Genomic DNA, 23,698 nt, shown 5'->3' on the forward strand with positions numbered 1-23,698 from the left:
CTCTCTCTCTCTCTCTCTCTCTCTCTCTCTCTCTCTCTCTCTCTCTCTCTCTCTCTCTCTCCAGGAAAGGAAAGGTCGGACGTTCATTGATTAAAAAAAAAATGATGGTTATAGGGGGAAAAACTGTTTTCCCACTTTTTTTTTTTATTCTGCTCTTATTTCCTTGACCCCTCCGGCCTTTTTGTTACCTGCAAACACGATTTACTCAATCACCGTCGCGATGTTCATTGGGTAAATTTAATTTGTATCTCTCTCTCTCTGTATATATATATATATATATATATATATATATATATATATATATATATATATATATATATATATATATATATATATATATAATAATGTGTGTATATATATATATATATATATATATATATATATATATATATATATATATATATATATATATATATATATATATATATATATATATATATAGTACATTCATGTTTTTCATAATTTTCTTTTCGATTAAGCGAACATCCATCGTACAATTATGTGTAAGTTAGAACCTTTACTCTTAAATTTCTCAAGAGTGCTTGCCAAATAGGTTTTTATTTTTCTTTTCTTTTAGTCAACTCAAAAATCATTTCTAGAATCAAGATGATTATAGTGTGAGGAAACCTTGAGGTCAGTCACTTTCCACTGTTGAAGTGTGCCAGTGCTCATTTTGCATTTTGCTTTGGAAACCCGTCATCCTTCAGGGTAGTCACTTACCTCTGACGTGAATTAGAAGGGACAGTGCAAGTTTACCTTCCCTGGAAAAATTGTAGTTAATGATTTTCGATGAATTTTTAAATTAGTTGTTGTTTTTATCATTTCAGTCGATCATGAAGGTTAAGATTTTTAATTAAGGAGAGTGTGTAATTGAGTACCATATTATTCAGCATACTGGAAACCTTAGTACAGTTGTTAGATTTCTTTTATAGATTTTAATCTGCCGTGTAAGAAATCTTAATTATGAAAGCAGTATATTCAAGTAATATCTTTTTATTATCCTTCCGTTGTTGGTCAGTCGTGCAACAGTTTTCTTTTAGAAAGGGAAAGTTTGTCGTTACTTGAAAGAGAAGTCTTTTTACATTTTCTGAGTAACAAGAATTTTATACTATGGCAACCGTTCCTGTCTCGATAATTTTCACGTTATGAAAAATATCTTTCGAGATAGACACTGGCACAGTATTTTGCAAGCTCTAGACCTTGTTATTTCATATACATCAAAACCAAAACAGCGTCATTTTGCTGCTGTGGAAAACTACCCTTCGGTATCCTCTAGAGTTTAGACGAAAGCATAACTCGTTACAGTATTCATGTAAAAGCAGTCCTTTACCGGACGGGAACTTTTATCCGAAATCTTGTTTATTTTGGGACTGCAGCAAGCATTATTTGTTATTTATGGAAATCAAGGAAGCATTCTGTGAAAGGAAGTTTTGAATATTGAACTGATAAATACTGTAGAGTTTTCCACTCATTCAATATTAGATTAGACTCTGGTACAGACGAGTATTTTGTAAGCTGCTGCACCCGATAAGCCCCGAGAGTACGAACGTTCGCCTCTCACAACACTTGTGCGTTCTGGGCATCGCGGGGATTTCGCTGATGTGTTTTGTTTTTATGATTCACCCACGTGGACAGAATGTGATTAGAGGCGAAGGTTCGTTACTCTGGAGGCGATTTTCAGATGTTTAGATTCTGCGCGCTAATCTCTCTCTCTCTCTCTCTCTTTCTATTGTCGTTGTGTCTAGACCGTAAGGTTAGTGACCCATTCATCATAATGACGTAAGGTTGTTGACTTCAATTGTGTAGTCTATTATTATTCTCTTTCTTAGGCCCGTCTCCTCCTCCGTTCAATTATTTATGTGTGTTCTTTGTTTCATGCTCTTATATCAAGCGGGTCTCCTTTGTATGTTGCTAAATTATCAGTTTGTTTCAAATTAACGGTAATAGCAACTAATGATGCAGTAATGTTAAATGCATTAGTAACGAGCTCTGAGAAACTTTCCGTCTCGTACATTATCAGGGTAAATAAGTTTTGATCACGACGAGGGGCACAACGGGTTGGCTCTGTATCTATTTATAGCATTCAGGTCTCTGCATCGCCGCCTTTACCCTGTGGCTTCTTATCACGTGACCAACACGTGGGACCGGGTTGATGCAACGAGCGGGCCACAACCTCTAGGACTGACACCCATGTGTCACCCAGTTCTTTGTCTTCCTCATATTTTCGTGATAGTTCCTGCCGGTGGCGAAGATGATGTTTTAGCTTTTATTGCGTTTGTGGTTCTTAGAATTTCTATTGATTTATCTCCGTAGGGGGGTTAATGCCGTCAGTGCACGTCATGGGGTGCACTGTACGCATTACTTCGGGATCTTTGCAGCGTTCCTTCGGCCCCCTAGCTGCAACCCCTTTCACCCCTATTACTGTACCTCCGTTCATATTCTCTTTTTACTGTCCACCCTTTTCCTAACAATTGATTCATAGTGCAACTGCGAGTTTTCTTCCTGTTACATCTTTCAAACCTTTTTACTGTCAATTTTAGTTTCAGCTATGAATGACCTCATAGGTCCCAGCGCTTGGCATTCGGCCTAAATTCTACATTCTCTAATATTCTGTTGCTTTATTTTTATTAAGCTCTGTTATCTGAATTAGTGTGTAGACTCTTGAAATATGCCATATGGATTTGGGATAAACATCAGTGGATCTCATTGGAGCCAAAGAACCTAACAGAAGGTAAAATAACGGAATGCTCATAATGGTGCGTTTGAGGAACAAAAGCATACTAGTTGTAATATATTACTGTTCGGTTGTCGTTGGAACTCCTCTGTGCGTACGATGCACACATGGCGCTGTTTTAAGAAAAAACTAATTTGCTAATCACATCATGTGTTCTCTGGTACCAACGGCATAGTTGTCTAATGAGGTTTTCCAAGCGTTGTATACGTTCTTTCTGAATTTGTCTATGTTCGTTAAAATTGGCCTGCTTGATTTGTAATTGGTTACCCGCGATAACTTTCTATCATTTCTAAGCGGGAATTGAGTTCGTCATGTTTTCATTTGGCGAAATTGTATCTTGAGATTTTGGTTGCTACCATTTACAGTTAATAATATAGGCACCGTTCCTTGGAATTTCTTGATCTGCTGCGTTGGCCACCTTTCCTATTGTGTCGACAGAGTCAAGTTGAATCGATCTCTTCTATAATCTAATAATGAAATTTTTTTAAAGATAAGATTTCCTTTTTTTTTCAACCTTTTTCCAGTACCATGTACCCCAGTATTTTTCTGCGGAGTAGGACGCGTTCACGCAGGCTGTTGGGAATTTTAAAATGTTCACGTGGCACATTTGCTCTTCACACATGAACAGTGCTTGTAAATAAACCCCCCCCACCCTCTTATCCTCCCGTGCGGGGATGTTAGTTTCTGTCGTTGCCTGATGGAGCCAGGCGGGTAAAAGAAAAAAAAAACATGATGTCCTTGCTAAATTCAGATTCTCCCGGTAGGTGTCAGCGAGCTATTTTTGGAACAACTGTGTTTTTTTAGGTGTTGATTGTTTTAATAGGTGCTTCCATCAACCGCCAGCCTTCCTTTTTCCGTTGATATTCCAGCAATTATGTCTTTATTCTGATTGTGCAAAAATACGAAAGTAAGTTAAGAGCCTAAACCGTTATATTATTATCCATGGCTTCTCTCTAAGATTTTCAGCGCCACTTCGTATCTGAGCGTATAGTTTGTTCACCTGGAATCGAATTTGCGCAGTAGTGCTTTCGAACTCCATTTGTTCCTTGTATCAACCTCGTTTTGCATGGCGTCGTTACTTTAGCTTTTTGTTTTGGTGCATTCGTTTCACCGAAATGAAGTTCCCTGTTTCTATTTGTTTGCTTTTCTAATATTTTGCTTAATATTTTGATATATTTTAATTTGGATCACTGAAGAGAGACCTCCGAGAAAGGCATGGCGTTAGAGGTTGGGGGAAGGGGCGTAAATCTTTTATGTGGCTCCCTCCTCCTCCTCCTCCTCCTCCTCCTCCTTTGAGTTTCAAAGATTATTAAATAACTTACTAAGTTTCCAAATGAGACTAGAGTTCACTGTGTTACGAATATTACGCGGCCGTAGCATTTTTAGATGTTATCAGTCAATTTGATTGTAATACCTTTTGGTTCGTCACACACCATGTACAAATCAGTCGCTCTCTACATTATGATGACCTGTTTACCTATGCACTCCTCCCTAAAAGCTATATTGCTCCATGGCAAAGAGCGCATTACTAGCTAAACTCAAGCTGTTGACTAAAAGAACGCCAAGAAAAGGCCGTTGACCTCTGTAGTGAAGAAGGAATGGGCGTACCCTTTGTTGCTTGTCGTGATGGAGAACTGGAGACACGTTCCTTGGGAATAATGTGTTACGCAATGATTTTCACCATCGCTGCCCTATGTTATGTAACTGAATGGGTTCTTGTTATTCGATCCTCGGCGAGTACTGCTAGCGTTAGTAAAAGGGGTCGAGACTCGGGAGCTGGCATACAGAGAATGGTTGTAGGGGAGCAGGACGAGAAGGGTTGGCTTCAATGTGGTGGTGGTGGTGATGGCGTCCCCCAAGGACACACGGCAGCCACCTATTATATAACACAGCTCGGTCGCACATTTTCCCTATATGTACGGGCGTGGGGGTTTAGTACAGGAAAGCCATGTTACGCAACGCTCTGCTCTTCACCGATGAGTAGAAAATATGCTTATTGGCGGCCGTGCTTTGCTGGCGGAAGAAAAGATCAATGTTCATTCACTGGATTTACGGGGTCACCTCTGGAGGCTTCTTCAGTGGCCCTAAATGTCAGCACGTGCGTCACCGGGAATCTTCTGCTGCATCAGTGGGATGATTGAACAGCTTGTCACACAGGCATCTAAGTCGTGTCATTCAAGCACCAACTCTGAAAACCTTCCCACACGGACAGGGACGTGCCTCTTTCTCACATTGATTGGTATCTTTTTCCTCTAATCCGTAGTTCTGTAATTCAGTGTAATCATTAAGCCGTAGTTCTGTAATTCAGTGTAGTCATTAATTTTTGTTAAAACAGCCAATCGATGTCAATTTTGGTAGAATCTTGATGACGAGTTTCATGATGCATAGATGCCACATCTTGCAGACCAGAGCACACACTGCGGAGCAACGTCCGTTTTGCACGACATACCACAGACGTTCCACCGAGTCATTTTAGCATCATTTTCAATGGGTACATCCCAGCCCTTCAGGACATTGCCATTATCCTGGGCTGTCTCCCGCACGCACGCAATCAAGGTCTGTCCTCAAGCATTTGCACAGGTTGACTTCGCGTGTTTGTTGTCTTCCCTTTCTCTCTGTCGCTCAAACACACACGCACACAATTACCACGTTTTTTTCCTGCTACGGAAGTAATGACGAAAGATGTAAGAAAATATCATATACATGCGCTTTTACCAAGCGTGTAATATGCAGTTGACATTTTTGTTGCGTTACGTTAAATATTAAGCATGACTTGCTTTATATTTTGGTGTTCTTTTTAATAATTGTGTAAACTAAGTGGAGAACGTGTGTTGATTTCACCTTGGGATTCTTCAGTTTTTCTCAGTTCAGTAAAAGGTTGTACACTTTTCATTGTTCAGCCACAAATGTCTCATTCCTTTTTATCTATTGCTTTAAGAAGAGAAGGAGTCTTCTAAGTGTATTATTATATAAATATTTTAGCAGTTATCCGTGTTAAACAGAAGATACCCTTTCTTTTGTGTATTTCATAAATTTGTGCGCATATTATAAATTGAACCGTTACAACACTGACGATATGAAAAACAAAAGGTTTATTGACCACTGCTGTGCAAACGACAATTGCGCCTTGCTAAATTTACGGATCTTCACATCGCTAAATTTACGGATCTTCACATCATACAGAGTCGCAAGAGCGAGACGGTTCAGTAGTCACAAAACCATAATACTCGTAGTGTGCCCACACAACCTTCCGTCTTATGGACAGACACTGCTAAAGGGCAGGTTTTGTGACTACCTTGTTTCCGACTGTTTCAATGGACGCGTGGCTCCTAAAAATATTGTGAAGACAAGACAGAATTTTGGTAAAAACATTGATGAAAAATTGACACTGACACCTTCAATTTAAGAACATTTCTCTGTGACGTTCTTCGAGTGGTCAGTTATCTCCGCGCACTTTCTCTTTCCCTTTTAACGTGTGGCGTAGGTTTCACCCTCGATGCTGTACTGCAACATATTTTAGTCCCCACACTCCATTTTTTTTGTCTAGTTGGGGGGTTGTGGAGATATAGTGGAAAGGGCTATTACTCAGAATTTTTACTCGTTATTTTGGCTTTCGGAATCTCTTGTTTGATCACATAATAATAATAATAATAATAATAATAATAATAATAATAATAATAATAATAATAATATTTTATACTTTTAATTGCTGAGTCATTGACATCACTAACAGTATGGCTTTAGTAGCCGAGCCAATGACCTCACAAAGAGCATGCTTCAAGTAGCAAGAATCGATTGCAATTCACGACTCGAACTGGGTACATTTGATTTGGTCTGCTGACGATTTCCGTTCACGCACCTTTAATATATATATATATATATATATATATATATATATATATATATATATATATATATATATATATATATATATATATATATATATATATATATATATATATATATATATACACATATACATACATATATATATATATATATATATATATATATATATATATATATATATATATATATATATATATATGTGTGTGTGTGTGTGTGTGTGTGTGTGTGTGTGTGTGTGAGAGAGAGAGAGAGAGAGAGAGAGAGAGAGAGAGAGAGAGAGAGAGAGAGAGAGATTAAATCTCAGGTTCGATAGTCATTGTGCATTTTTAGTTGGCTCATTGTGTCTGGTCATGAAACTCTTGAGTTTAATTTTACACTGGTAGGTTACAACTTTAATTCTCTCTCTCTCAAATTAAGGTAGATAAATTTAGTTTTCATGGCCCCAGTGCCTTCTTTGTCCGTAAATAATTATGCATAAATCGATCCATTCATCCACGGCATTTGTTTTACAGGTATTCACCTGAAATTAATTTGAAATGGCTCCTGTCTATATTCTTAAGCTTAACTGACGTATACTTTTAAATATCAGCTTTAAAAGGTATTACAGTGCCCCAGTTTCAAATTCCACAAGAGAAATTATTAATGCGACAAGGCAGATATAACCGGATTTCATGCAATGCCCTGAGACGATTTCATCATGGTGTGGCTGGGCCACCCAAATTATCCACAACCTGCCGAGACGTCACTGCAACACGGTGAAAGCTGTAGACGAGAAAGTCTCACTGCGCTTTTTATATACATCGGGTATTTTTCGTTTATAATGTAGTTTAGAACTGTTAACGTACGCAAAGTGAACAAACCCGAATAAATAATTACCTAAGCATATGAATTAACCAGATGTTTTCTGTCGTAGAATTAGACTACCCGAGTGCGACCAAGGGACCGCTTCGTTGTGAATCTGAACGAAAGACAGTGGAACGTGGAAGCGTTCATTCAGGTGGAGCCGAGCTGTCTGCCAGCACGAAACTGGTTCTTTTATGTTGCTGTCGGATGGGGATGCAACTTTTTAAGCATTCTCTAGTCGGGATATTGTTGTGTCGTATAAACAACGTTGAACAATACAATGGTGGACTGTTTTGCCTCAGCTTCCACAAGCAATTGTTTAGATTCTGGATGATAAATAGACAGCTCCGTATCGCTTTAATTGGAACTTTTACACATTTCCTTGACAATTGACCTGAGCCAGAAAAGAAAAAAATAAGGACAAGTAGAATTCTTGAACCTACATTTTTCGGTATATATGTAAAAAAAATCCCTTGTTTTGAAAACGCGCCGACCCTTATCATTTCGTTAAAAATAAAGTGAGTGACATTCAAATGCAGGTGTAAGTACATCTGTTTGTTAAGCACTGGCATGGAGGGATTTCTGTAGGTGAGTGAGGGGGGGATGACCAGGAGGGGCTTCACCTCCAGCTGCGACCACATCCACCGACCTGGACCGAGGTCCCGGTCCCGAGCCTCGGGTCTGGTCTGGTCTGGTCTGGTCGTCCGGTGAGTAGAGCGATTTCAGCAGCTCCTCCTCCCCTGACTTTGGCTCACCTCTCAGTCTTACTTTGTTCGCGAGTGCGCTAAGGTCTGTCCTGTACGTTTCGAATGCTGCGCCGCTATTATTATTTTTAAAGCTTCCTTCACTAGTGATTCAAAGAACGCTTAGGAGAACTGGGACTAAACTAATGTGTATTGCTCTTTTTTTGTTATTCTTGTAAACAAAACTTTAATTTTTATACTTGAAAACGAAAACATAAAAAAAACTTTTGATTTCGTGGAAACTTTGCTTGCCAGTGAAGTAAGGCAGATTAGTCAGGGAGCGTTTAATGTGTGTATATACAACTACGGAAATTAAGGAATTAGTGTTGATTCTTAAACGAATTTCTATGATTTGTCGTACGTTTCAGCGGAAGTGATTTACATTCAGTGAAAACAAAAAATTAATCGCAGTTGCGCGTGTGAATATAAAAGCATTAAAATGACGGTAATTATATGAAAGGGTCCCTTATCCAGAGAGAGAGAGAGAGAGAGAGAGAGAGAGAGCTACAAAATAACATGAGAGAAACTTTCTTTAATGGCGAAAATCTATGAGAATTTCTTCATGGTGTTTATTTTAGTAACAGGGTATGATTTTAGGTTGACAGAATGCTTTCTTGGAGAATTGTGGAAAATAACATACTTCTTATCTTATTTGATTTGACCAGTGATTGGTGTTCATAGGTATACGTAGTTGTACGCAAACTCTATTGAGTCTTCCTTATTGATTGGCCCCCTTCATGCTTAGGCTTTACAGACTACTATGATTCAGAAAAGGCTTTGCATCGATTTTCTACCTCGGGGTAAATGTCATAGCTCCTCCTGGAAGGCACAGGAAGTCTACCAGTTGTCACTGTTTTGGTTATATTAACGTTTACTCAAGTTTTGAATTTGTGAAAAGTGTTGAAATGTTTCCAAGGGGTTGGAATGCATTTCCAATATGTGCACTGGCATATTGTTATGTATATGCTAATGGTATTGAATTAAAATTCAAGTAAACACACACATATGTATGTATAATGAGAGAGAGAGAGAGAGAGAGAGAGAGAGAGAGAGAGAGAGAGAGAGAGAGAGAGAGAGAGAGAGAGAGAGAGAGAGAGAGAAAATTTTCTTGTCCATCTGTGGGGGAACGAAAGATTGAGGGTCGCAGGGAAAATTCGGGTTGGAGACCTAAACTGTATATTTTATAAGGTAGTTCAATTTAATACGGTTAAATGAATTACCTCGGTGGTTCATTATTTCTATACAGGGGACAAGAAATTGCATGTTTTTCCAAATTTTATACTGATGACTCGATTACTATTTCTTCAGACTTATCTTCTTAAAATTGCCCGTACTCTGCAACGTAATCTGAATTTTTAGAATGCGCTTCATAAGAACCAATCGTGTTTTTGTTAAGAATCATTCCCACTTGTACTTTTGAGGATTTTCAATTTGGCTGTATTCCTGTTACTTTTAATGTCAGTTAACGGTGTGATCGGAAGGCAGTGTCTTTAAAAGAGCAGATTTAATAGTAAGGGCCCATGTCTTACCAAAATAAACTGTTAATAACATCCACAGACTTACTGTACATCTATTACAAAAAAAAACAGTTATTACAGTTGGGTAGTGACTTAATTTTCTGAAAAAACCCTAGCTCACCATGGACAGTTAGGCTATTTAGATCCGGTTGTAGTACTTAGACATTACAGCAGGTCTTAAAATTCGGGTCCTATGACGTGGTGTTTGATGAGGCAAGGGCCTTCAGACCTCCACCAGGCTTCCTTGTGGTCCGGATATTACCGAAAGCTATACCCTCAAGAGACAGGCTGCCTTATGCAAGTGTATGATGCATTTTTAAAAGTATTTCGTCTACCGAATGAGAAATAAAACATCATGATACCTTTTGTGACTATTTTATCAAAACTCAGCTCGTATCATAACAAATATTGTTCGTTTGACATTTTTATACCGAGTTTTAGAGAGCAATATAATTGTGTGCAGTCATAAAAGCAGTATTGACACCTATTCCATGTTTTACCATAGTGTTTCTTCTGCAGAAATTTAAACAGTGAAATCATTCAAAGATATTTCGTGGTTCTCAATTCTGATAACTTATATTGAACTATGGAAATATAAAGGATTAGAGCTGGGGGTGATTATGAAGTATGGATTATCACACCCTTCCAGCTAGCATTGTTGAAACTTGGGAAAAGAATATCAAAGGAAAATTACAGAATTCTTTGCAGATTCCTCAGAATCCCCAGTTGAACCGTAAGTGTTTATATTATAATATATATATATATATATATATATATATATATATATATATATATATATATATATATATATATATATATATATATACAGTATGTATAAGTTGAGAAGCTAAATGCTGGACATTAAATATGGTCTGTAAATATTTTTTTGCATTATATTAAGTGTGCTTTAATTTTTCATCTTATTTTGAATTTTTTTTACAACTCCCTGATTGTTATATACTTCACAAGTTTTATGTGCATTTCTATTTTGTTCTGCAAGAGGTTTTTTTTTTTTAAATAAATTTACATTGTAGTAGTCTAAATATTTTTTTTTTTTTCTTACAGCTGACTTTGGGTTTGCTAGATTCCTTCAAGATGGAGTAATGGCTGCTACATTATGTGGCTCACCAATGTACATGGCACCAGAGGTCATCATGAGCATACAGTATGATGCAAAAGCCGACTTGTGGTCTTTGGGAACGATAGTGTTCCAGTGCCTAGTGGGCAAGGCACCATTTCAAGCACAAACGCCACAGGCACTGAAACAGTTCTATGAAAAGAACGCAAATCTTGCTCCAAGGTAAGTTGAAGTGTATCAGGCTTTATTAGACAATTTTCTGTCAGTAGTACAGTTAAAAATTACCAAATTTGATTGCAAAATAAACCTTTGGTATGTTATGTTTTCTATGAATGTTAAACTCACGACCCTTTTGATGTTTCAGAATACCACCAGGTACATCGTCAGAATTGGTAGACTTACTCATGGGGCTCTTAAAAAGAAATGCGAAAGATCGGATGGAGTTTGAAACCTTCTTCAACCATCCTTTCATCCGAATGGCAGACTCTTCTTCACAGAAATCTCCACTGCCATCAGGTTCTCCTCCTGTCCCAATTTCAGCTCCATCTCAGACACCATCAGCAACGCCCAAGCATGCTATCCGTGGTGGTGCAGCAGCAGCTGCAGTTGCTGCAGGTGGAGCTTATGCACCTCTTACCCAACAGCCTGGACCAAGTCCACCAGTTGGTGAGTTTTGGTGTTCTTATTTGTTGGGTATAAATCAAGATAATGAATTTATATTAAAAACTGTGTGTTTTATCCATTGATGGTAGTGCTCATTTAAAATCTCAGCTTGCAGTGCAGAGACTTTTAACCTTACTGTATTCTGTATAAGTTTAGCTTATTAATGAATTAAGTGTTCAGCAGTGCTCCATTTTAAAAAACTTAACCTTGATGTTGCAATTGCTATCCACAAAACAGGAAATCTTCCACCATCCCCAGAAGAACTCCGTATGAGTGTTGATCAACGGAGTAGTGGTGATTTACCTTCTACTTCTCCTGCTAGTACATCAGCCCTTCCAAGACCTACTCCTGTTCCCAGAGCGGTAAATCCTCCAGCCCAAGAGGAAGCAGAAGACTTTGTCATGGTGCCCGCCCAACTGCCTAATGAACCAGAAGCTTCCAAGGTTCCTCAGGGGTAAGACTAGCTTGTCACCGTTTTCTCTTCGTATTTGTTTAGGACTGCAGCACTATCATTCTAGCTTGGTCATGTATTCTGATAATTACTGTACATTTGCTGTATTTGAATTTGCTTTCCACTTAAATCGTAAAAAAAGTGTTGTAAGAATTTGGTTATTGTTCTGCGTTTGCTATGGCCTTATATATATAAGTGAGCAGTCATGTCCTTGAATAGGATTCCAGATAATCATAAATAAACATTCTCAGGACTTTTCATAAATGCAGAGGTTCCATGGTAATTTCTTGGCCAGATCTGAACCTTTTATCAACTCTTATTGTGGTATTCATGAGGAGAAAATATTCACTAAAACTTTCTTGATTTATGCTAGTGAATTAATTGCCCTTCTCCATGATGGAGCCATAGCAGTATATATTTTGTTGACTGTTTTTAATAATTCATGAAAAATGTTTATTGTGGGAAATGTATTTAGCACACACTGTGTTTATACAAATACTCTTTAATATATGAAACTTTACCTTTAAATGCCAGTTTGTAGTATTCATAAATTTTATTTTCTATAATATATTATGTAATGTCTGTGGTCTGGAATTTGCACAAATTAAAACAGATTAAATTGCAAAATATTCTTAGTTTCAAAATCAAGAACATTGCAGTTATATGTGTTGGTTATATATTTTTGTTCCTATTTTTCTGTAATCATAGGTGGGGCGGGCGAGTCCTCTCAAAAGCTGGCGGTGGAGTAGCTTATCAGAAAAATCCTCCCCAGTATGGTCCTCTGACTCCTCAAGTTCCAGCATCTCCAAGGCCTTCTCATTTACCTGTGCAAGGTAAGTCACTATGAACTGCATCTTCTCAATATGTGTTGCAATATGCTTTCAACAAGCACAGTTTTGAAATGCAGCATTCCATGGGTTTTGTAGGGTACGTAGTTGTTTATAGTTCAAGTGTAGCCTCTAAATACTCTTACTTTCATACTGAAGGAGGAAGCAGTGGCAGCACACATTCAAGCAGTAGTAGTGAGTCGTGTCGATCTGGGGAGCCTGTGCCAGTCCCTTCACAACGAGCAACCTTTCAACAAATGACTTCATCAGGGTCTTCAGACCAGATTTCAGCCACAATTCAGCCTGAATCACCAAGACATTCAAATATTCCCATAAGCCGACCATCTCCCCCACCTCGTTCACAACCTATTAATATGAAGAGAGTATCTGATCATAGAGCTCCTGATGTTGCCTCATTGTCACCACCTGCTGTAAGTTGTTGTGATTTTTTGGGTAAATTTTTTTTCTTATAAGTTTCAAAAAAAGTAAATTTTTTAAAGATCCACTGTATTTTTGTATATTTTCAAAATTATAGTTTTTTAGAGTGTCAGTAATTATTTTTCAGGTTCAGTTTTCAATTGGCACTCCTCCCATGTGTGGTCGGAGAAGGTCAACTTCAGGCAGCTCATACTCAACTACTCCTCCAACCACAACTGTAGTAACAGGTGGGTGATAGCCTGATAATTTAAGAGTTAACAACCAGCAGAAGAGGTTTTACAAGAAGTTTTATTTTTTTAATGTACTGTACATATAATTCTGAAATATTACTCATTATGGTGAGGCACCCGATGTTAATTTATATTTATTAATATTATTCATATATTTGTGTAATGATGGTGAGGAAGTAGACCTGATTACCAAATCTCAGATTTTAATGTTTTGAGTTGGTATAAAATTTTTGCGTGGAAAACAAATCTTAAAGATTCACTAAACCCTGCATTTGTTGTTGTTTGGTAAAGAATGGTGTAATATCAGTTATGTATAATTAAAAAGTAATACATTGATGGTAGTAATACATTGGTGGTTATTCTATGAGAATTTTTCAATATGTTCAGTATTATTTTATTTTATATGGGTAGTGCAAATTATGTGTATATTGGATTAAGAAATAAATGCCCAAATCCAGTAGTGCGGTACTGAATATCACTTCTCTTGGATTTATTTAGAAAGAAACATTGTGAGTCTTTAGCAATGAAATAAGCTGACAAACAGAATACAGTATCTGTGATCCTTATTTTGTACAGGCTAGGCAAGTGAGAGAAGTCAGCAACATTAGGAATGAAAATTATAGTATTAAAAAAACAGTACTGTATCAGATTGTTCTGTAGAATGAGTTGCTTGGACTGTGGGGCATAAATTGTCATGAAGGTTTTTTGTGTTATCTGTTGTGCAGTATAGTTTTTATGTATATTGATTTTTTATATAGTGTGGGGTGTGTGATGTCATTTTTTGGTGTGTCATCATTATATCATTATCGTAAAAGTTTGCAATTATTGTCACTGACTATGGAATATAAGCACAGTATAAAAATACTGCTGAATTTATTCATAAACAACACCCACCCATTACATTGCAAGTTGCCAAGTAGCCACATTTGTGATGTATATTTTGATGTGAGTGAAACATCGCCATTTTGTAATTATTAATTCACCCATCCTTATTAATCAGATTGTGTATATGTTGTACTTAAGATATGGCACAGTACTCTTTCTGTTGTCATTTTTATTTCCTATTTAATTCTGGTAAAACTTCAAACTCCTTACTTTCTTCCTGGAGTCTTAAGCTAATGTATTTTAAAATTCCCTGTTTAGTCTCTTATGTTTGGTTTGTTAATAATATCAATATATTGACTTATCAAATGGAAGATATTTTGACTTCCACAAATGAAGTAGGGAGTTTTTAAACAGACAATTGCTTTTAGAAGCATGCACTTATTGATTTTAGTACAAGCTACAGTATATGCATCCTCATTGCAATCCTGCATCCTATATAATGTAGAAAGCTATAGTAATGAAGATATATTGTGCTGCAGGTAATACCCAGGTGATCCCAGGAGGTCGCCTCACCCCCACCAATTCACCCTTACGTCAGTCCGGCCGGCGTACACCCCCTCACCTGCCTCCCCAATTGTTTTCAGCCCCACCTGTGCTGCCCCCGATCCTGGGCTCTCCCACAAAGCAGGGGCTTGGCCAAGATAATCCTGCTGGTGACATCTGTGGCAACACTACCAACCTGCCCCTTACTGCCCCACACCGCGCTATTACACTACCTGAGATGACCTCTGTCACACGTGACCTGTTTGCGGGTCAGTAAATTTGTGTGGCTACAAGTTTTCATAAAGTTCTTGTTGATTATATAATTAGTTATTTGTTTGATATTGTGTTGAAGTAGTAGATTTTGCAGAAATTTTGTTTTATATAATTTGTTGTCCATTGTTTATGCACTAAAATGCATTGCTTTGGTTGTAACAATCATGCTTTTATCCTGGTTGTTGGGGTTGGAGCGAATAAAAACAAATCATCTTTTCATTCATCACAGGTGAATAGTAGGTCACTTAAGTGTATCAGATATGATGCTATATAATGACCTTTGACTAGATTAGCTATTGTAAAGTTGAAATTTTATTTTACAACAGGTGGTGGATTAGACATGAGTGTGGATGGTGGGTTACAAAGGTCTAGGACAGAGTCTCATTTGTTAGAATGGCAGGCAAGGGCAGCCAGTCCACCCAATCCAGGCAAGCAGCTTGTACAGTATGGACAAAGTGCACCTGCCTTTGTAGTACAGAGTACTCCTTTAGGTATGCCTGATGTACAAGACACTGTTGCATTTTATGCACCACCTCTTCACCAAGAAACATTGATGGAGGTAGGAAGTGAATCATTGTTTAAGGAGAATGAGCAATTTTATGTTGTTACTGGAGAAAAGATTATGCCATATTATATTTTACATATTACCTCTAAGTTTCCTTGAAGATTTATCAGTTTTACTTTACCTGTGAAACTATTCTTCCAGTTAGGTTTGTGGTGTTTGCAGTGACTTTCTTCTAGTATCTAATTGAAACATTTTTCCTTACAGAGAGAACACAATGAAACTCTAGCAAAACTGAACTTTGTATTAGCACTGGTTGACTGCATCCTAGAATTGGCTCGGTCTCGAGCTACACCTATTACAGCCCTGAGGCAAAATGCTGCCATGAGGGAGTCGGTCTCTGGAGGTAAGATCAAGAAAAATATCTAATTTCTTCTCTGCTTGTCTGTCATATCTGCCTCTGGAATATATGTAATGTGCATGAGATATACTTTACTCGAATACCTAATTTGAAAAAAAATTTATACTCTCTGGTTGTAGTCTTAGTGTTGTGTCTTCTATTTTACTTCTATAAGGTTGTAGGAAAAGGTTAGTATTTTGGGCGGAAACTTTATGCCTGAAATCCCTCACTACAGGGTCCCCAAAGGATAGCGAGGGCTGTACTATACCGTCCCCTCCTCCAGAATGGCAGCGACGAGCAGAGCAATTAGTGTTATATGTTAGAGCCCTACAGCTGCTTTCCTCAGCTCTAACAATGGCAAAGCATGAAAAGAATGCAAACCGACTTCAGCCCTCAACGGCTGTTAAAAATGGTAGGTCAGACCATTGGTATGGTCGTTGTGGAAGTTTTTGCACACCACTATTCTCTTGCACCTTCCACATTATCAGTAAAATTCTATAAGGTAATTTGTTGGTCATAAATTTGAGTTGCATTCATTTAATGTTAAGAACTTTTCTTTTAAATTCACATGAAAATATGAAATGTGGGTTATTCACGTTATTAATGTGGGCCATCCTATCCAGTGGAAATAAGTAATAACCCAAGATGTAGCAGTGAGGGAAAGTTGGGGGTCTAATAGCTGAAAATTATGCAAGTTTAATAATGACAATAGAAGATACGCAGACACCAATACTACTGTTCTGGTTCACAGTCAAGACACTGAAAATTTTGGGGGGGGGGTTATTTTACAAAAAAAAATTTTTTTTGTAATGTCAACTTCGATACATTATGGGAAGTATTACAGAAAGCATTAAATAATATGATTTGTAGTCTTACAGAGAAATAAGTATAGTTTTGGTGCTTGTGGGCGATTTGTTTTCCATGTGGTATTGACATTTCATAATAGTTTTTGAGGAACAGTACAGAAAAAATTCTAACTGTAGAATAGGTTTCTCAGAAAATCAGGATTTAAAGTTAAAATACAATATCATATAAAATTATTGATAAATAAATCAACTGTTTAGCCCATTTCGTTGAGGATGAAAAGCAAAAATGTAGATCAAAATTGCATAAAATTTAGAGCATTTTTGTACTAAGGGTATCCTTATATTCTCTGTTGGGCTGCCTTCAGAGGAATTTAGTACAGGCAATGTATGTTTCAGGAAAACTTTCTTTTGTTGTGGAATGTGTGGAAAATACTTTTAAGACACTTATTTGGAAGGGGGGATCAGATTGCATTATTAGATGTTTTTTATGCTTAAAAATGTGACTTTCATCCCTCTGATTCTTAACTTCTAGTCGTTGGTGTGCTGAATGATCGTTTTCGGCAAGCACTAGGCATATGCAAGGAACTGAATAGTTCGGGAGCAGTGACAGCAGTAGATCCAAGAACGTCCACCATCACAGCTGACAAGCTCATTTACAACTATGCTATTGAAATGGTAAACCTAAAAATTTTTTTTACAGTTTTATTCTGGTATATCATACCTGATACCATGAAATGGGGGCAATGCAGTATTTCCTGCACAGTACAGTATAGTAGTGTTTCCGTGTTTGTAATTAATGACATTAAGATGATAAGTACAGGATAATCCTTATAATCATTGTGCATTTCATATTTATTTGGTGCAAAGTCACGTCACATATCATTTGGAGAGACATCGTGTTTTAGCAATTGGAGGTTAACATGTGATATACAGTAGTTTTTGAGTTTCCTGTGGAGTTTACATCTGGAAAGAATTATGAACAAAGCTTAAATTACTGTAATTTGCATATATTCTCACTTTTGTCGGTTTCATAAATATCTGGTTTTAATTTAATTATTCGTTTCTGTTTTTTGCCACAGTGCCAGAGTGCAGCTTTGGATGAACTTTTTGGAAAACCTGAGGAGTGCTTCCGACGCTACCAAACTGCACAAATACTCCTGCATGCTTTGGCACAACAAGTAGCTCATGATTCCGACCGCTCTCTTCTTACACGATATAAACAGGCAGTAGAAAAGAGACTATTTCTTTTACACGAACAAGGTGTTGTTCATGCTTATAATACAAATGAGGCATAGAAATAAATGTGTTGAAATACGTTATAGTAAAAATAAAGTTTTTTGTATTGTAATTGAAGAATCTTAACTTTTATCTGGCAATCATTAAATATAATTGAGATTTCATTGTTATGGCCCAAATGGGCCATAAGAGCTGTAAAATTTATTGCCAAAATTATAATGGTCTGTCTCTAAAGGATTATTTTCAAAAGCTCACTGATGTGAATCACCAAAGGTATGTATACATTTCCACCACAACCAGAACAGTAATAATTTTGTTATATACTACTCAAGAATTGTCATTTCCTCAAAATACAATTTATGTATCACTCTGTATCCTTTGTTCTAAAAGGTGAAGGCAAGGGTGGAAGTGAATGCATACTCTTCTAGAAAATTTATATATTTATGAATACACATATGTAATACATAAATACATATGCATATTTGTGTGTATATGAATATATAGAATGGGTAGCTAAGTAACCATCATTATGGCCAGGAAAAATGGGGGAGGGGTTGTTGGTTGGGGGGGGTTAGCTGCTGCAAGCTGTTTTGGTCTTGCCTTGTTATGTGCCATTGTAGATGAATAGTTGGATAAGGGGGGAGGGAAGTGGGAAGTATACTGGGTCAGTTACAATTTGACAGTTTCAAAGAATTAATTTTCTGTATATGTAAAAGAAAATTGGATTTATGTCTTGCTAATTAATTAGAATTATCCTGGATCATGTCATAACCTGATGTTCTATGTGCTTAATATTTATATACAGTATATACATAAACAGTATCTATCCATGTATGATGCAGATATATCTTGATGTTTACAGTCATGTGTTAACATGGTTTGTCTAGGTACATTTGCATAATACGAAGATTAAATATCGTATGTTAATAATCACTCTTCAACAAGTTCTAATTAAAAAGTGTATTTCCCATTCAAATTAATCATATTGCGTTTTATCCATGCCATTCATATAGAATATCACCATATATGCATCATAGTAAATTGTGTGTGGGTCTTAAAAATTATATTCTCTTATGAACAAAGGTACGCTCAGCTGTGGTGCAAACATATTTTAATAAAATGATTAGTTAGCCAATCAGTTAGTTGCATGATTTGCAGTTGAAAGTGCATATACTAAAATGTATACTTTTTTGTACTGTAGGACCCATATGTGCATTTTTTAGTACAGTATACTGTTTTTGAGGTCAAAGAGAAACTTAAATTCTCATTGTAATTTGCTAAAGCATATATTCATTTCATATGTAAATTGACCATCATTGTTCACATAGCATGATCATAATTTTAAATCAGCGATAGATTATGAACGATACGTAGTTTAATGGAGTAGTGAATGTACAGCTAATGTTTTGCAAACAATGTCCCAATATACTTTGAGTGAAGGAGTGTGCTGTATCCTAATTTCTGCTGAAAAAGATATAATTACTGTATTGAAGGCTTATTATATATTACTGTCTATTTTGAAAAGGCTTTGGAGTTTTATTTGTATCAAATACTTTAACAGCTCGTTTATTCAAGGTTCTAGAAAAGTTTCTGAGCTGGTAGAACGGTTTTTATTTGTGGAGTATGTCTGTCAAAGGCAACCTAAAATTTCTTGATAATTGTATATTTTTTGTTGTATAAGTGCTCACATTTTACTGAAGTTTCCTGGAAAAACTTGAAAAAAATGTAACTTCATTTGGAATGTGTGACTGGGGAATGGTGTTTTGTTTGCCTAAGGGAAATTGGGATACGATAAAAGTATAATTTTGCAAATGTGCGCATAAGTGATTATGTAAACTGGGTATTCTTCAAGATAAGTAGAACTGCTTTTGATTTTTTCATTTTTGGTTGAGTGATTCACTTCTGCTTAGCACTTTGCCTTTTTATTTTATGCAAATTTGGCAAGGTAGTGCTACAGCTCAGGGGTACTACATGAATCTGTTGGTTATTTCTAATAATGATACTGTATGTGCATTTTGTTACACTTTCGTGAGTGTAGCCATGCTGTGGTTAATGCCTTTTTAGTGTTCATTTTGACAGAACACTGTAGTGGTTTATTATAATTTTTGTATTAATTCTTTTTTCTGAGGGCATGCCTGTATTATGATTTTTTAAGCAGTCTGCTGATAAAGTATTGTGGCAAAATAATTTAACTTTAAATTTACTTACTAAGAACTAAATACATATACTGTAGCGTATTGTTAGGTGTTCATATTTCCAGTCATTTAATCAATGTGTGAAGCTAGTAAGTAAAGTACTATATTTCATTTTGCCTCATGCAAGTTATTTTTTGAATAGCTACTTCAAATAGATTTGTTTGGTAACCTAACAGACATAATTAAGTGTAGCTTTTATCTTTATGAAGCATTTGTGTGAATTAAGTTGTAAAGAACTGTAAATATTTCCACATTTTGACTGCTTTATCAGTTACAGTGATTTAATTTACATTTACTGTACTATATTTATTTGTCTTTCAGATATTATATACAATTACTCAGGAAAAAATAGCTTAAGAATTAATTGCCACAAAACCTTTTTATGTTCAGCATGTGTGTGTAGTAATGAACCATTGTATTAATTTTTTTTTTCTCCTAAGGCCTTGCTTGTAAAGCCCCCTTATATTTCTTTAATTTTGTATTATACATGTATTCATATATTGTGATAAACTTGTAATTAGCCTGTACTTACTTTATGCTATTCAAATGGAGAACTACTCCCAACCTCAAGAAAACAGTCCATGCAGTGGAAGTCAGTACATGACTGTCACGACTGTTAGGATGTGACCTGAGAAGTGATTACATTATCCCCAAGAAGCTTAAATGATGTATATATATATACATATGTATATTTGTGTATATATACACAGTACAGTAGTCTTCTGCATGAAAGCAGTTTAGATCATCATCGTAAAAGCAGTGTTCTGTTATGCATGAGAATTTTAGAATTATTCTTGCCTTACTGTAGGTAGTTTCAAAATGCTATGTTTTGTTGAAATGGATAATGTGGTGTTTGTTGGAGACAAGGCTGGATTCCTTTTCACATTGTTGTAGGGTTTCCTTAATTACGGGAATTAAGGTACATTGTAGAAAGAGGTCAGTATGCGATTGAGGTGGGTTTTCTCGAGCCGGATTTTAAAGAAAATGGAGAAATGTTCTTTAGGGTTGAAATCTTCATATGGGTGTGATCTAGTCCTCCAGTGTAAAACCCCAATGCTAGAATGTTTCCGAGTTAAAGCAACATTAATTATTTGTAGTTTTTGCTTGTTTTCTTTTTTTTTCTCAGATTTCAGCTTCTTGACTGATAAGGAATAATTTTGCTGAAAACATATTCTTTTGTATTTATTCATAAGACTGCTGCTATGAACTTGATATTTAGAAGTTACAGTAATAAGTTTTGAAAGTTAGTAAAACTCAAAGGTCGCATGCTTTGTTATTAGTGTGATTTGGTTCGGTGGTATTCAGTCATACTTTTCTTTCATGATTGTAATTTTACTACTGTGTAATTTTCTAGTCGATTTTTTTTGTGTCTTTTTTCACTTTTTTTAAGGGCATTTTGGAAGGGTTCAACTCCAGTTTGTCAGTTCATATCATAATTATGGGCACTTGAATTGTCCCTAAGATCTCCTGCTTAGTTATTAATTGTTTTCCTGTAGTTAGATTGTCTTGACAACAAAGTGCCAACAGCTGTATGTTGTCAGTTATTGCATTTATGATTAACTGTGCAAGTGTAGCCAAATTTTTGTAATTTTGGCAAATGTTACAGTTTAGTCATGAACTTTATACAGCACATCTTGTTGAATACCTTGCACATCTTGTGTCTGAGTTACTTTTATTATATGAAACAAGACTTAAGGTTCCTGGTATTCTGTAATCTAATTTTCATTCTTAAGAATCATTGACTGCAGTCATGGACAAATTCCCATCATGGCAAGAGAGGTCAGTGCCATGCGCCTTATATGCACTCACTCACAAGGTAGGCTTTGTAGCACTGACCCTTGTCCTGGCATTTGCCAACCACAGTATCTGTGATCTGTTTGATTTTTGTTAGTGAGATTTTTTACATGGTGACTCATTGCATTACTGTAAGAACTGCAAGAGCTAAATAATGTATAACAGTTTTCTTATAGTCAATGCACATCTCATTACAATGCTGCTATGTATGTGTTTATTTCTTAGCTTTTTTGTTTTCATTTTTGTAGTTAATTTTGGTATATATGTTGATAAAAGAATTAGTCAGTGTGATGGCTGACTTGAGCATGAATGTGCGTTGTATATGGGTCAGCTCTGCTTGGGCATCTGATAGTGCCCAGCTGTAAACGAATTGTTTGTTTTGGCAGAGCAGCACCCAGCCTCTGTAGTTAAGAGTGTTGGCAGTATTACAAGACCCAGAATATATTATTCTTACGTGTAATGTAAGATTTGAAAAGAATTGGTGCATTTTGGTTTTGGTAAAAAACATGAAACCTTTGACAAAAAGTCTCCTGCTCTAATTTTACCAATTTCAAATTGTGCTGGTAATTGTACAGATTATAGTTGAAAATTCCTATTTTAAAAATTATAAAAATATCAAAATGTCAAAAAATAATACTGCTATGTTGGACTGCTGTAGTGGCAGGGCATATTGCAGGTCCTGTAATACACTAGATGCCTTTATGTAAATGTGAAGCAGATAAACAGCATTGTGTAGAGTACTGTATGTATTGTAGGCAAGTATGTTATGCAGTGTTCCTCTCTTGGTAGATCTCAGTCAGGTTGATAGGTTATGTTAATTTAGGAGGAGCACATGACTACCAAAGAAAGGACTGTAGAGACATACTGCATTACCCTACGACCTGTGTTTGTGTAAATATATGAAAAAGATACAGGTAACATTAATTACTCTTGCAATTAGTACAATTGCCCAGCTTGGGCTATTTTATATTCTTATTATAAACACAATAGAGCAAAAAATAAAAAAGAAATAAAGTCTGAAATATTGTATCCTTTATCCTCAAACTACAGTGATATATTACCCATATGTAAATTATTAAGCATATCAAAGCCTTTCATCAATCAAATTGGATACTGTACTTTCATGGCATATTGCTAGCTTTCATCAAATTGGATACTGTACTTCCTTTCATGGTATATACTGTATAAGTATATTATCAATTCAAGGCAAAAAATTCTGAAAAATAATGTGTCAATTGCAAAAGGGATGGTAATTCAATTTAAAATGAGAAATTACCTTGAGAATCTGATTAATGATATGATGCTTCTTATTAAAAACAATGATATACTGTGAAGGCAGATATTTTTCATCTTGCTCCAATTTTTTCCACCTCCCTTAAAAAACATACAAATGGCAAAAAACCCTAAAAAATTATTAGTTCATGAAAGTCGAATTAATTCCTAAACGATAAAATAAGAAATGGAAAAAAGCCCTACGACATTAGAATGAATCGGATTTTGTAAGTAATGATAAAATAGGAAATTTTATATACACCAACAGTCTGTGAGTGGCTATATTAAAATAGAATCACAGACTTATTACTTGCTGGGTGCTATATACACTGTGTAGTGTTTTAAGCAGTCTTTTGTATTATACACATTAGTGGCATATCAGTCAATTACCTTCCATTTGTCCCCTTACAATGTGACAATTGAACTTTAATTTTTCAGGTTTTGATCTCATACAACCAAACCACTGATTCACATCTCTA

At 36.1% G+C, this 23,698-nt stretch overlaps 1 protein-coding gene across 7 annotated transcripts in view; it reads left to right on the forward strand.

Annotated features, from left to right (window-relative positions):
* The window catches only part of Atg1 (serine/threonine-protein kinase unc-51-like protein Atg1), a 325,243-nt gene extending 302,274 nt beyond the window's left edge, over positions 1 to 22,969 (forward strand). For 3 of the 7 annotated variants that reach the window (XM_067087763.1, XM_067087767.1, XM_067087769.1), the window contains 12 exons: positions 10,752 to 10,986; positions 11,129 to 11,430; positions 11,665 to 11,881; positions 12,587 to 12,711; positions 12,865 to 13,136; positions 13,271 to 13,370; positions 14,738 to 15,010; positions 15,341 to 15,573; positions 15,784 to 15,922; positions 16,092 to 16,328; positions 17,255 to 17,397; positions 17,802 to 22,969. In XM_067087763.1, coding sequence (XP_066943864.1) covers positions 10,752 to 10,986; positions 11,129 to 11,430; positions 11,665 to 11,881; positions 12,587 to 12,711; positions 12,865 to 13,136; positions 13,271 to 13,370; positions 14,738 to 15,010; positions 15,341 to 15,573; positions 15,784 to 15,922; positions 16,092 to 16,328; positions 17,255 to 17,397; positions 17,802 to 18,017 — 2,492 coding nt within the window. In that variant the 3' untranslated portion in view covers positions 18,018 to 22,969. Of the gene's footprint in view, positions 1 to 8,128; positions 8,225 to 10,205; positions 10,420 to 10,751; positions 10,987 to 11,128; positions 11,431 to 11,664; positions 11,882 to 12,586; positions 12,712 to 12,864; positions 13,137 to 13,270; positions 13,371 to 14,737; positions 15,011 to 15,340; positions 15,574 to 15,783; positions 15,923 to 16,091; positions 16,329 to 17,254; positions 17,398 to 17,801 lie in introns of those variants that run through there. The other 4 variants (XM_067087764.1, XM_067087768.1, XM_067087770.1 and 1 more) reach the window with 3 other exon arrangements.
* Positions 22,970 to 23,698: the final 729 nt, after the last annotated feature.

Source organism: Macrobrachium rosenbergii, chromosome 44 (genome assembly GCF_040412425.1).
Source record: "Macrobrachium rosenbergii isolate ZJJX-2024 chromosome 44, ASM4041242v1, whole genome shotgun sequence".
Taxonomy (NCBI): domain Eukaryota; kingdom Metazoa; phylum Arthropoda; class Malacostraca; order Decapoda; family Palaemonidae; genus Macrobrachium; species Macrobrachium rosenbergii.